At 43.8% G+C, this 15453-nt stretch overlaps 1 protein-coding gene across 1 annotated transcript in view; it reads right to left on the bottom strand.

Moving 5' to 3' along the window:
• The window catches only part of LOC129825040 (lethal(3)malignant brain tumor-like protein 3), a 43543-nt gene that overhangs the window by 1627 nt on the left and 26463 nt on the right, over window positions 1-15453 (bottom strand). Inside the window, exons 20-21 of the mRNA XM_055884731.1 lie at window positions 9816-9973; window positions 9651-9713 (exon numbers count right to left, since the gene is read on the bottom strand). Coding sequence (XP_055740706.1) covers window positions 9651-9713; window positions 9816-9973 — 221 coding nt within the window. The remainder of the gene's footprint in view (window positions 1-9650; window positions 9714-9815; window positions 9974-15453) is intronic.

The following is a 15453-nucleotide window of genomic DNA, read 5'->3' as shown; positions in this document are numbered from 1 at the left end:
TACAGAGGTTGAGTCATATTCTACCTTTAACAACCTGTCGTAAAATCACCCGCTGTTACCGTTGACAGAATGGCACAACATGAACATGAATTCATGAGAACCATGAGAAGAATATCCTGTGTTTAATGACTTGGATGATCTGTAGAGAATACCCAAATAGGCCTAATTGAGTGGGCGAATCAAAGTACACTTTTTTTGCTTGAACCACAGGCCTCTGGGACAATTAAGCTATATAATTATTTTGTGAACAATTGTTTTTATTGCATCACAAAGGCAATACAATCGATAATAGTTTTAAGAGATTATCTGAAGATTAATACAATACACCAATTTATAGAAAAGATGACCAAAGACTACCTATCTCCAATCCACGTCTTTGTTTCTGGAGCTGAAAATACTCAGGTTTGTTTGGAGAATGAAATGATGGGGGACATATGAGAGTGAATCAGGCGTCCACCAGCAGACTGTGTGACAGCTGTTTCTAGTGACAGCTGCTCTGTTTGCAGTCCCCAGTCAGCCAATCAGTCAGTCAGTCAGGGACTAGTACTGCATGTCTTATGTATAACTGCTTCCATCACTCAATTTAGCTCCAGAGAAATATGTCTCGAGTTGCCTTTATTAGCCATTGGAACAGCTGGGTAATCCTTTAGTCGTTAACAGTTCTATAAAGTGACTCCATTCATGAATGTCAATCAAGCTGCCAGCATATTCATTCTTTTCCCCATTGACCCACTGCCTCAAGTAGAGAGGTTCATGGACACAGCAATTATCAATATGCCAACATTTATCTCTAAGGACTGTTAGTTGAACTACTGAACTCATACAACCCTTACACCTCTACTACACTGCATTAATACAAGTTGTCATTTAAAAGTTACATCCATTGGTGAGTTTTGCAGAGGCACTTAAAAATTCTTAAGCAGACTCAGATGAGACCACACCATTATGAAGGATAATGTGAAGGTAATGCATCCGATGAAACCTGTTGTGGGATCTTTATTATCCCACAACAGACAGATTAATGGAAAGTCCTTTTCCCAGAAGCCAGTGTGCGTGTCAGTGGAGGCTCCTCGAGGGAGGAAGGGGAGGACCATCCTCCTCAGTGAATTTCAGAAAAATTAAATAGTGAAACATTAAACAAGTCATCATTTTTAAAACGATACTAAATACATTTATGTTACCAAATAAGTGATTAAAACACACTGTAGCCTACAGTAGCCTCAACAGCACTCTGTAGGGTAGCACCATGGTGTAGCTGGAGGACCGCTAGTTTCCGTCCTCCTCCTCTGGGTACATTCAATACAAAACCTCAGAGGCTCATGGTTCTCACCCCCTTCCATAAGCCCTATTTACATGGGCCTACTATTTTATATAGAACGTCAGTTATGTAATTATTACACCAGCATGTCCGTTTTTCCAGTGGATGATTCAGATGGGATTAGCTTTACCAAACTGCCCGTTATATTTTTTTCCCTCATTCACAATTGACCGTTATTACGGAAGCCTGGAGGCTCTTCTAGGCATGAAGATATTTCAAATGTCTAGGGATAGCTTTAAATTGGCCTAATGGGCTTCAGTTCGGAGAAAGTCTAAATAATAGTAACGACTACCCCATGGTTTCCCTGTTCCATCTATTGCTGTTCACTGGACCCTATGATCACTTGGCTACATAGCTGATGCCTGCTGGACTGTTCATTAATCACGGTACTCCATTTTGTTCATTTTTTTGTTTACCTGTCGGCCCCAGCCTTGAACTCAGGTCCTACGTGTAGTTAACCGACCCTCTCTGCCCATTCATCGCCATTTTACCTGTTGTTGTTGTCTTAGCTGATTAGCTGTTGTTGTCTTACCCGTTGTTGTCTTAGCTAGCTCTCCCAATCAACACCTGTGATTGCGTTATGCCTCGCTTTATGTCTCTCTCAAATGTCAATATGCCTTGTATACTGTTGTTTAGGATAGTTAGCATTGTTTTAGTTTACTGCGGAGACCCTAGTCCCACTCAACATGCCTCAGATACCTCCTTTGTCCCACCTCCCATACATGTGGTGACCTCACTCAGTATAACTAGCGCATCCAGAGATGCAACCTCTCTTATCATTACTCAGTGCCTGGGTTTACCTCCACTGTACCCGCACCCCACCATACCCCTGTCTGTACATTATGCCCTGAATCTATTCTACCATGTCCAGAAATCTGCTCCTTTTATTCTCTGTCCCCAACGCACTAGACGACCAGTTTTGATAGCCTTTAGCCTTACCCTCATCCTACTCCTTCTCTGTTCCTCGGGTGATGTGGAGGTTAACCCAGGCCCTGCGTGTCCCCAGGCACTCTCATTTGTTGACTTCTGTAACCGAAAAGCCTTGGTTTCATGCATGTTAACATCAGAAGCCTCCTCCCTAAGTTTGTTTTACTCACTGCTTAGCACACTCCGCCAACCCTGATGTCCTTGCCATGTCTGAATCCTGGTTTAGGAAGGCCACCAAAAATTCGGAGATTTCCATACCCAACTACAACATTTTCCGTCAAGATAGAACTGCCAAAGGGGGAGGAGTTGCAATCTACTCCAGAGATAGCCTGCAAAGTTCTGTCATACTTTCCAGGTCTATGCCCAAACAGTTCGAGCTTCTAATTTTAAAAATGAATCTCTCCAGAAATAAGTCCGCCGCCTGTTATAGACCCCCCTCAGCTCCCAGCTGTGCCCTGGACACCATATGTGAATTGATTGCCCCCCATCTATCTTCAGTTCATTCTGTTAGGTGACCTAAACTGGGATATGCTTAACACCCCGGCAGTCCTTCAATCTAAGCTAGATGCCCTCAATCTCACACAAATTATCAAGGAACCCACCAGGTACAACACTAAATCTGTAAACATGGGCACCCTCATAGATATTATCCTGACCAACTTGCCCTCCAAATACACCTCTGATGTTTTCCATCAGGATCTCAGCGATCACTGCCTCAGTGCCTGCATCCGCTATGGGTCCACGGTCAAACGACCACCCCTCATCACTGTCAAACGCTCCCTAAAAAACTTCTGCGAGCAGGCCTTTCTAATCTGGCCCGAGTATCCTGGAAAGATATTGACCTCATCCCGTCAGTCGAGGATGCCTGGTCGTTCTTTAAAAGTAATTTCCTCACCATCTTAAATAAGCATGCCTCTTTCAAAATATTTAGAACTAAGAACAGATATAGCCCTTGGTTCACTCCAGACCTGACTGCCCTCGACCAGCACAAAAAACATCCTATGGCGGACTGCACTAGCATCGAATAGTCCCCGCGATGTGCAACTTCTCAGGGAAGTCAGGAACCAATACACGCAGTTAGTCAGGAAAGCAAAGACTAGCTTTTTCAAACAGAAATTTGTATCCTGTAGCTCTAACTCCAAAAAGTTTTGGGACACACTCTTATGGAGAATAAGAGCACCTCCTCCCAGCTGCCCACTGCACTGAGGCTAGGTAACACTGTCACCACCGATAAATCCACGATGATCGAGAATTTCAATAAGCATTTCTCTACGGCTGGCCATGCCTTCCTCCTGGCTACTCCAACCCCGGCCAACAGCTCCGCACCCCCCGCAGCTACTTGCCGAAGCCTCCCAAGCTTCTCCTTCACCCAAATCCAGATAGCAGATGTTCTGAAAGAGCTGCAAAACCTGGACCCGTACAAATCAGCTGGGCTAGACAATCTGGACGCTCTTTCTAAAATGATCCGCCGCCATTGTTGCAACCCCTATTACCAGTCTGTTCAAACTCTCTTTCATATTGTCCGAGATCCCTAAAGATTGGAAAGCTGCCGCGGTCATGCCCCTCTTCAAAGGGGGTGACACTCTAGACCCAAACTGTTATAGACCTATATCCATCCTGCCCTGCCTTTCTAAAGTCTTCAAAAGCCAAGTTAATAAACAGATCACTGACCATTTTGAATCCCACCGTACCTTCTCCGCTGTGCAATCCGGTTTCCGAGCCGGTCACGGGTGCACCTCAGCCACGCTCAAGGTCCTAAACGGTATCATAACTGCCATCGATGAAAGACAGTACTGTGTAGCCGTCTTCATCGACCTGGCCAAGGCTTTCGACTCTGTCAATCACCGTATTCTTATCGGCAGACTCAACAGCCATGGCTTCTCAAATTACTGCCTCGCCTGGTTCGCCAACTACTTCTCAGAGTTCAGTATGTAGAATCGGAGGGCCTGTTGTCCGGACCTCTGGCAATCTCTATGGGGTTCAATTCCCGGCCGACTCTTTTCTCTGTATATATCAACGATGTCGCTCTTGCTGCGGGTGATTCACTGATCCACCTCAGACGACACCATTCTGTATACATCTGGCCCTTCTTTGGACACTGTGTTAACAAACCTCCAAACGAGCTTCAATGCCATACAAAACTCCTTCCGTGGCATCCAACTACTCTTAAACGTTAGTAAAAACAAATGCATGCTTTTCAACCGTTCACTGCCTGCACCCACCCGCCCGAATAGCTTCACTACTCTGGACGGTTCTGACTTAGAATATGTGGACAACTACAAATACCTAGGTGTCTGGCTAGACTGTAAACTCTCCTTCCAGACTCATATTAAACATCTCCAATCCAAATTAAATCTAGAATCGGCTTCCTATTTCACAACAAAGCCTCCTTCACTCACGCCGCCAAACATACCCTCGTAAAACTGACTATTCTACCAATCCTCGACTTCGGTGATGTCATTTACAAAATAGCTTCCAATACTCTACTCAGCAAACTGGATGCAGTCTATCACAGTGCCATCCGTTTTGTCACCAAAGCCCCTTATACCACCCACCACTGCGACCTGTATGCTCTAGTAGGCTGGCCCACGCTACATATTCATGGCTAGACCCACTGGCTCCAGGTCATCTATAAGTTTATGCTAGGTAAAGCTCCGCCTTATCTCAGCTCTACCAAGTCACGATAACACCACCAACCCATAGCACGCGCTCCAGCAGGTATATCTCACTGGTCATCCCCAAAGCCAACACCCCCTTTGGCCGCCTTTCCTTCCTGTTCTCTGCTGCCAATGACTGGAACGAATTGCAAAAGCTGGAGACTTATATTTCCCTCACTAACTTTAAACATCAGCTATCTGAGCAGCTAACCGATCACTGCAGCTGTACATAGCCATCTGTAAATAGCCCACCCAATCTAACTACCTCATCCCCATATTGTTTTTATTTACTGTTCTGGTCTTTTGCACACCAGTATTTCTACTTGCACATCATCATCTGCTCATCTATCACTCCAGTGTTAATTTGCTCAATTGTAATTACTACGCTACTATGGCCTATTTGTTGCCTTACCTCATCACGCCATTTGCACACACTGTATATAGACTTTCTTTTTTCTATTGTGTTATTGACTGTACGCTTGTTTATTCCATCTGTCTGTTGTTGTTTTTGTCGCACTGCTTTACTTTATCTTGGCCAGGTCGCAGTTGTAAATGAGAACTTGCTCTCAACTAGCCTACCTGGTTAAATAAAGGTGAAATAAATAAATAATAATAAAAATATAAAATAATAATAATACATATCAATAAGAACCATTAACTGTAACCTATGCAGACAGTTAATGACGTGACGTACACTAAATTACCAAAAGTATGTGGACAGGGAAGGGCCTTCCCCAAACAGTTGCCACAAAGTTGGAATCACAGAATCTTCTAGAATGTCCTTGTATGCTGTAGCATTAAGATTTCCCTTCACTGGAACTCACACTGCCCTATCCCATCTGGACAAGAGGAATACCTGTAAGAATTCTGTTCATTGACTATAGCTAAGCCTTCAACACCATAGTAACCTCCAAGCTCATCATTAAGCTCGGGGCCCTGGGTCTGAACCTCGTCCTGTGTAACTGGGTGCTGGACTTCCTGACCGGCCGCTCCCAGGTGTTGAAGGTAGGAAACAACACCTCCACTTTGCTGATCCTCAACACAGGGGCCCACAAGGGTGCATGCTCAGCCCCCTCCTGTACTCACTGTTCGCCCATGACTGCGTGGCCACGCACGCCTCCAACTAAATCAAATCAAATGTTATTTGACACATCCACCGAAATCAACAGGTGTAGACCTTACCATGAAATGCTTATTTACAAGCCCTTAACCAACAATACAGTTCAAGAAATAGAGTTAAGAAAATATTTACTAAATAAACGAAAGTAAAAAATAAAAAGTACAAAATAAAATAACAATACCGAGGCTATATACAGGGGGTACCGGTACCGAGTCAAGGTAATTTGTACATGTAGGTAGGGGTAAAGTGACATGAATAAATAATAAACAGCCAGTAGCAGCAGTGTCAATGTAAATAGTCCGGGTGACCATTTGATACACTTTTATGCAGTCTTATGGCTTCAGGGTAGAAGCTAGTAAGGAGCCTTTTGGACCTAGACTAGGTACTCCGGTACCACTTGCCATGCGGCAGCAGAGAGAACAGTCTATGACTTGGGTGACTGGAGTCTGTGACAATTTTTTGGGCCTTCCAATGACACCACCTAGTATATACAGTGAGCACCACAATTCATTGGACAGTGACATTTCTTTTGTTATTTTGGTTCTGTACTCTAGCACTTTGAGTTTGAAAGGATACCCCCATTTTCGGGCAACAAAAAACATTGGACAGTTTAACATAATGTAGAATAAAGTAATCATTGTTAATATTTGGTCGCATATCCTTTGCATGCAATGACTGATGGAAGTCTGCGATGCATCAACATCACCAGACGCTGGGTATCTTCCCTGGTGATGCTCTGCCAGGCCTGTACTGCAGCGATCTTCAGTTCCTGCTTGTTTCGGGGACTTATTGCCTTCAGTCTCATCTTCAGCATGTAAAATGCATGTTCAATTGGATTCAGATCCAGTGATTGACTCGGCCTGTTAAGGATTTTCCACTTTTTGGCCATCAAAACCCCCTTCGTTGCTCTAGCAGTATGTTTAGGGTCATTGTCTTGTTGCATGATGAAGTGCCGTCCAATGAGTTTGGAGGCATTGTCACGCCCTGGCCTTAGTATTCTTTGTTTTCTTTATTATTTTAGTTAGGTCAGGGTGTGACATGGGGAATTTTTGTGTTTTGTTGGGTTTGGGTGTTTTTTATGGTAAAGGGGTTGTTGGGTATAGTATATGGGTTTGTGTGGAGTACATGTGTCTAGTGTTGTCTATGTATGTTTGGTTGTCTAGGGGAGTCTATGGTTACCTGAATGAGTTCCCAATTAGAGACAGCTGATTTCGGTTGTCTCTGATTGGGAGCCTTATTTAGGGTAGCCATAGGCTCTCATTGGTTGTGAGTAATTGTCTATGTCAGAACGTTTGTAGCCTGTGTGTGTGTAAGTGCACAACGTTATTTAGCTTCACGGTCGTTTGTTGTTTTGTTCGTTTTGTTAAAGTGTTTCGTGTCGTGTTTATTTTTCGTCATCTTTTAAAATAAAAGAAGATGGCTTATTTTCCAACTGCTGCGTTTTGGTCCGTCAATCCGCCACACGATCGTGACAGGCATTTGGTTTTATCTGAGCAGATAAAATATTTCTGTAGACTTCAGAATTCATTGTTCTACTTCTGTTTGCAGTCACATCATCGATGAAAACAAGTGAGCCTGTTCCACTGGCAGCCATACAGGCCCAAGCCATAGCACCCTCTCCACCATGTTTCACGGATGAGGTGGTATGCTTTGGATCATGGGCATGTCTTTTTTCTCTCCACACTTTCCTCTTTCATCACTCTGGTACATGTTAATCTTTGTCTCATCTGTTCACAAAACTTTTTTCCACAACTCTTGGGGCTCTTTTAGGTGCTTTTTAGCAAACTGTAATCTCGCCTTTCTGTTCTTCAGGCTTATCGGTGGTTTGCATCTTGTAGTGTACCCTCTGGAGTCCTCCTGGTGTAGTCTTCTACGTACGGTAGACTTTTGACACATCTACACCTTCATCCAGGAGATTGTTTTAAATCTGTTGAGCTGTTGTCAGGGAGGTTTTCTTCAAGTATTTGGTCTTCCTCAGTCAACCGGGTCTTTTGACATAATTGAGTACACCGGTTGTTTTTTTTTCTTGGTAATGATGAACCAAACTGTTGACTTGGGCATGCCCAGGGTTTTTGCAATGTTCCTGATTGATTGATTTTCATTTCTGAGCCTTATGACGGCCAGCTTCATTTGCATCGACACTGCTGTCTTCCTCATGTTGTCACACCCCAACAACAACCTCCAAAGGCAATAGCAAAGTCTAGAATCAATACTATTCATCAACAGCTCTCCTGCATTCACTAACGACACAAATGAATACACCTGCTTAACGACACACATCTGTGAAGCCAATTCAACAAATACTTGTAGTAACTTAAAATGGGGGGACCATGTACAAAAGGTGCTGTCATTTCTAAACGGTTCATCCGATATGTTTGAAAGTACCCTCAAATTAAAGCTGACAGTCTGCACTTCACTCTCATTGTCATTGTATCCTTTCAAACTCAACGTGCTAGAGTACAGAACCAAAATAACAAAAATGGTCACTGTCCAATGAATTATGGTGCTCACTGTAGGTTCTGGATGGCAGGAAGCTTGGCTGTAGCTCGTATGCTGAGCAGTTGGCATACCAGGTGGTGATGTAACCAGCCAGGATGCTCACGATGGTGCAGCTGTAGAACTTTTTGAAGATGCCCACCCAATCAAAGGATCACAGAATGAATCTAGTACTGAAAGCATAAGCTAAAGCTAGCTAGCACTGCAGTGCAAATGTGGTGAGTAATTGACTCAGAGTGAGAAGACAATAGTTGAACAGTTTAACAAATTCAATTCTTCAAAAATGAAGGAGAGACCTATATTTTGTTGTATTTTTTCACTTTCACTCACTTAGCTAGTGACTGTAGCTAGCTAGTTTAGCCTACTCAAACACCTGGCTCAAAGAGCGAGGGATGCTATGCTAGCTAGCTGGCTATCCAACGCTGGAACTCTTCCAAGTCAAGGTAAGCTTTTGGTTTTATTAATTTATTGCCACTGGGGCTTGCCGGTGTAACTGTTAAACTGCTAGCTGCTGACTGTACACTGTGCTGCATGATTGTAGCGGGTTTACTAATATGGTGATAATGATGTAGGCTATGTGTAGCGGTTATGATATGGTTTGACTTGGAAAGGTTTTTTCGCCTGGTCACAGGAAACTGATGTGTCTGAAGTCCACAAGCGAAGGGAAAAGGTGAGAGGATCAAAGGGCGTACATGTGAGAAGGAATACAATGATTAAAGGGATCATGCTGTTTGTAGCTGCTATGAAAGTGAACTGTGTTTGCGAGTGATCAGGGGTGTATTCATTCCGCCGATTCTGTAGAAGAAAAACGGAAGCAAACGGGTATCAACAAAAATGGGTATAAACACACCTGAATTTGTCCAATAGAAACTATTGTTTCCAACTGTTTGACTAATGATTACACCCTAGATCAGCTAGATGCAGGCAAGACTGTGCAAGACGGTACTGAATGTGTCAATGTCTGTCACCTTGATTACTCAAATTTCTCGCAACCTGTGCACTTACGGTGTAAACTTTCATTTAAAGGGTACGTTATAACAACCTCATGATGGGAATAGGGAACATTTGAGTATCATGTAGTAGTGTGTGTGTGTATCAGTGGTTAGCTGCAGGTTCTGTACTGAAACTGTACCTCGTCTCTGAAAGTGTGCACGTGTTCCCTACAGCCTGGAAGACCTTGGATGAACTCAATCACCTGTAACACATTGGACATCATGCTTAGTATAGTTATCCAAATGAACAGCACAGTCACTGCACAGCAAGCAACAATGTAGCGACAATGCAAATCATCCATTACCTCCTCCACTGTCCATGAAGCCACTTTGCTTGAAGTGATGCCAGCCACAGTGGGAAGTAGCTTGCTGTGCTGGTCCCAGCAGAAAGGAGAGCTGCTGGGGGATGGCGAGGTGCATGGCATGAACACTGACTGGTGAAGGGCTTGCTGTAGTGTCTGCTCTACTTTAGGGAAGGGAAGGAAATAAACAAAAATCCTCAAATTAATTCACTTAAATTTGGAAAAGCAAGGAATTTGTTGCTGTGATTACCTGAAGATGAACAGCTTGATACTAAAGAGATCTGATGGAAGTCTTTGGAAAGGTTAGAAGAAACAGAATGCAGATGCTTGCTGCTCACTCCTAACCATATTGGGAAGCTGTGGGAATCAGCCTAATTAGATAGTGAGTTAATGCTGACTGTTTCTTTATCCAGGCATAAACCCAGCTTTGAGCATCTTCCAACATTTATCTCCTAAAATTGACAATTCAAGTGAAGCGGAAAATTGTGATGTTTTGAGAGTAATTCTAAGGTTTTGATGGAACACAAAGATTAATATTGCCTGAGGAGGAACAAATCTAGAGAAATTCACATTAAGATCACTTCATTGGCTAATTGCACACAAGGTCCAACCGAAATTTGACTTCCGCTTTTAACCCAACCCTTCCGAAAGACACACATACATACACATTAAAAAAAAAACATTTTTATGTAGGAACTAATCTACTGTAGCAAGAGAGGGAAGCAATTACAGTCTGGACCAATTAGAGAGGTAGCAAGGGACACAGTCACAGACTCATGGATCATAATTCTTTAGGACAAATTTAATGAGGTGACAGTTGTGACATAGCAACTTCATGTAACTTTACTTTGGTTGATGGAGAAACTAACAACAAAACAGTTGTTCGCTTATGAACAAACACCCCGAGGACATCAATATTCACGTTTCAGGGAAATGAGGGAGTATTTTCTGGAGGAGTCACTCGCCATTCTACTGAGTAAATACCTGAGAGGCACTGGGTGTTACTCCTGCATATGCATGTTAGAGAATGATCACTGCTCATTAAATATAGAATATATACACAAATAAATATATATACACACACACATACATACATACATACATATATACAGTTGAAGTAGAAAGTTTACATACACTTAGGTTGGAGTCATTAAAACGTATTATTCAACCACACCAAATGTATTGTTAACAAACTATAGTTTTCGCAAGTCGGTTAGGACATCTACTTTGTGAATGACAAGTCATTTTTCCAACAATTGTTTACAGGCAGATTATTTCACTTATAATTCACTGTATCGCAATTCTAGTGGGTCAGAAATTTACATACACTAAGTTGACTGTGCCTTTAAACAGCTTGGAAAATTCCAGAAAATGATGTCATGGCTTTAGAAGCTTCTGATAGGCTAATTGACATCTGAGTCAATTGGATGTGTACCTGTGGATGTATTTCAAACTCAGTGCCTCTTTGCTTGACATCATGGGAAAATCAAAAGAAATCAGCCAAGACCTCAGAAAAAAAATTGTGGACCTCCACAAGTCTGGTTCATCCTTGGGGGCAAATTCCAAATGCCTGAAGGTACCACGTTCATCTATACAAACAATAGTATGCAAGTATAAACACCATGGGACCACGCAGCCGTCATACCGCTCAGGAAGGAGACGCGTTCTGTCTCCTAGAGATGAACGTACTTTGGTGCAAAAAGTGTAAATCAATCCCAGAACAACAGCAAAGGACCTTGTGAAGATACACAGGTACAAAAGTATCTATATCCACAGTAAAACGAATCCTATATCGACATAACCTGAAAGGCCGCTCAGCAAGGAAGAAGCCACTGCTCCAAAACCGCCATAAAAAAGCCAGACTACGGTTTGCAACTGCAAAGATCGTACTTTCCTCTGGTCTGATGAAACAAAAATAGAACCGTTTGGCCATAATGACCATCGTTATGTTTGGAGGAAAAAGGGGTAGGCTTGCAAGCCGAATAACACCTTCCCAACTGTGAAGCACGGGGGTGGTGGCATCACGTTGTGGGGGTGCTTTGCTCCAGGAGGGACTGGTGCACTTCACAAAATAGATGGCGTCATGAGAGAGGAAAATTATGTGGATATATTGAAGCAACATCTTAAGACATCAGTCAGCAAGTTAAAGCTTGGTCGCAAATGGGTCTTCCAAATGGACAATGACTCCAAGCATACTTCCAAAGTTGTGGCAAAATGGCTTAAGGACAACAAAGTCAAGGTATTGAAGTGGCCATCCCAAAGCCCTGACCTCAATCCTATAGAAAATGTGTGGGCAGAACTGAAAAAGTGTGTGCGAGCAAGGTCTACAAACCTGACTCAGTTATACCAGCTCTGTCAGGAGGAATAGGCCAAAATTCACCCAACTTATTGTGGGAAGGTTGTGGAAGGCTGCAATAAAATGCAAATTAATTACTTATAAATCATACAATGTGATTTTCTGGATTTTTGGTTAGATTCTGTCTCTCACAGTTGAAGAGTACCTATGATAAAAATTACAGACCTCTACATGCTTTGTAAGTAGGAAAACCTGCAAAATCGGCAGTGTATCAAATACTTGTTCTCCCCACTGTATATATACACTGTTCAAAAAAGTAATGGGAACACTTAAACAACACAATGTATCTCCAAGTCAATCACACTTCTGTGAAATCAAACTGTCCACTTAGGAAGCAACACCGATTGACAATAAATTTCACATGCTGTTGTGCAAATGGAATAGACAACAGGTGGAAATTATAGACAATTAGCAAGACACCCCGAATAAAGGAGTGGTTCTGCAGGTGGTGACCACAGACCACTTGTCAGTTCCTATGCTTCCTGGCTGATGTTTTGGTCACTTTTGAATGCTGGCGGTGCTTTCACTCTAGTGGTAGCATGAGACGGAGTCTACAACCCACACAAGTGGCTCAGGTAGTGCAGCTCATCCAGGATGGCACATCAATGCGAGCTGTGGCAAGAAGGTTTGCTGTGTCCGTCAGCGTAGTGTCCAGAGCATGGAGGTGCTACCAGGAGACAGGCCAGTACATCAGGAGACGTGGAGGAGGCCGTAGGAGGGCAACAACCCAGCAGCAGGACCGCTACCTCCGCCTTTGTGCAAGGAGGAGCACTGCCAGAGCCCTGCAAAATGACCTCCAGCAGGCCACAAATGTGCATGCGTCTGCTCAAACGGTCAGAAACAGACTCCATGAGGGTGGTATGAGGGCCCGACGTCCACAGGTGGGGGTTGTGCTTACAGCCCAACACCGTGCAGAACGTTTGGCATTTGCCAGAGAACACCAAGATTGGCAAATTCGCCACTGGCGCCCTGTGCTCTTCACAGATGAAAGCAGGTTCACACTGAGCACATGAGCACATGTGACAGACGTGACAGAGTCTGGAGACGCCGTGGAGAACATTCTGCTGCCTGCAACATCCTCCAGCATGACCGGTTTGGCGGTGGGTCAGTCATGGTGTGGGGTGGCATTTCTTTGGGGGGCCGCACAGCCCCCCATGTGCTCGCCAGAGGTAGCCTGACTGCCATTAGGTACCGAGATGAGATCCTCAGACCCCTTGTGAGACCATTTGCTGGTGCGGTTGGCCCTGGGTTCCTCCTAATGCAAGACAATGCTAGACCTCATGTGGCTGGAGTGTGTCAGCAGTTCCTGCAAGAGGAAGGCATTGATGCTATGGACTGGCCCGCCCGTTCCCCAGACCTGAATCCAATTGAGCACATCTGGGACATCATGTCTCGCTCCATCCACCAACGCCACATTGCACCACAGACGGTCCAGGAGTTGGCGGATGCTTTAGTCCAGGTCTGGGAGGAGATCCCTCAGGAGACCATCCGCCACCTCATCAGGAGCATGCCCAGGCATTGTAGGGAGGTCATACAGGCATGTGGAGGCCACACACACTACTGAGCCTCATTTTGACTTGTTTTAAGGACATTACATCAAAGTTGGATCAGCCTGTAGTGTGGTTTTCCACTTTAATTTTGAGTGTGACTCCAAATCCAGACCTCCATGGGTTGATAAATTTGATTTCCATTGATAATTTTTGTGTGAATTTGTTGTCAGCACATTCAACTATGTAAAGAAAAAAGTATTTAATAAGAATATTTCATTCATTCAGATCTAGGATGTGTTATTTTAGTGTTCCCTTTATTCTTTTGAGCAGTGTATATACACATACACTACCGTTCAAAAGTTTGGGTTCACTTAGAAATGTCCTTGTTTTTGAAAGAAAAGCTCATTTTTGTTCATTAAAATAACATCAAAATTGGGGCCTCCCGGGTGGCGCAGTGGTCTAGGGCACTGCATCGCAGTGCTAACTGCGCCACCAGAGTCTCTTGGTTCGCCCCCAGGCTCTGTCGCAGCCGGCCGCGACCGGGAGGTCCGTGGGGCGACGCACAATTGGGCCAGCGTCGTCCGGTTTAGGGAGGGTTTGGCCGGTAGGGATTTCCTTGTCTCATCGCGCTCCAGCGACTCCTGTGGCGGGCTGGGCGCAGTGCGCGCTAACCAAGGGGGCCAAGTGCACGGTGTTTCCTCCGACACATTGGTGCGGCTGGCTTCCGGGTAGGAGGCGCGCTGTGTTAAAGAAGCAGTGCGGCTTGGTGTGGTTGTGCTTCGGAGGACGCATGGCTTTCGACCTTCGTCTCTCCCGAGCCCGTACGGGAGTTGTAGCGATGAGACAAGATAGTAATTACTAGCGATTGGATACCACGAAAATTGGGGAGAAAAGGGGATAAATAAATAAATAAATACAAATAACATCAAATTAATCAGAAATACAGTGTAGACATTGTTAATATTGTAAATGACTATTGTAGCTGGAAACTGCAGATTTTTTAAATGGAATATCTACATAGGCCCATTATCAGCAACCATTACTCCTGTGTTCCAATGGCACGTTGTGTTAGCTAATCCAAGTTTATAATTTTAAAAGGCTAATTGATCATTAGAAAACCCTTTTGCAATTATGTTAGCACAGCTGAAAACTGTCGTCCTGATTAAAGAAGCAATAAAACTGTCCTTCTTCACGAGACTAGTTGAGTATCTGGAGCATCAGCATTTGTGGGTTCGATTACAGGCTCAAAATGGCCAGAAACAAAACAACAAAGAACTTTCTTCTTAAACTCGTCAGTCTATTCTTGTTCTGAGAAATGAAGGCTATTCCATGTGAGAAACTGAAGATCTCGTACAACGCTGTGTACTACTCCGTTCAGAGAATAGCGCAAACTGTCTCTAACCAGAATAGAAAGAGGAGTGGGAGGCCCCTGTGCACAACTGAGCAAGAGAACAAGTACATCAGTGTCTAGTTTGAGAAACAGACGCCTCTATCACGTCCGTCGTTAGAATGAGACCAAGGCGCAGCGTGGTATGCGTACATTCTCTTTTAATTAATGAACACTGAACAAACCAACAAATATAACAAACGAAACGTGAAGCTATACAAAATAGTGCTGACAGGCAACTACACATAGTCAAGATTCCACAAACACAAATGAGGAAATGGCTACCTAAATATGATCCTCAATCAGAGACAACGATAAACAGCTGCCTCTGATTGGGAACCATATCAGGCCACCATAGAAATACAAAAACACCTAGATGACCCACCCAAGTCACTATCACGCCCCAAC

Source organism: Salvelinus fontinalis, chromosome 27 (assembly GCF_029448725.1).
Source record: "Salvelinus fontinalis isolate EN_2023a chromosome 27, ASM2944872v1, whole genome shotgun sequence".
NCBI lineage: Eukaryota > Metazoa > Chordata > Actinopteri > Salmoniformes > Salmonidae > Salvelinus > Salvelinus fontinalis.
The sequence above is the reverse complement of the archived record's forward strand: the minus strand, read 5'-3'. Positions and strand labels throughout refer to the sequence as shown.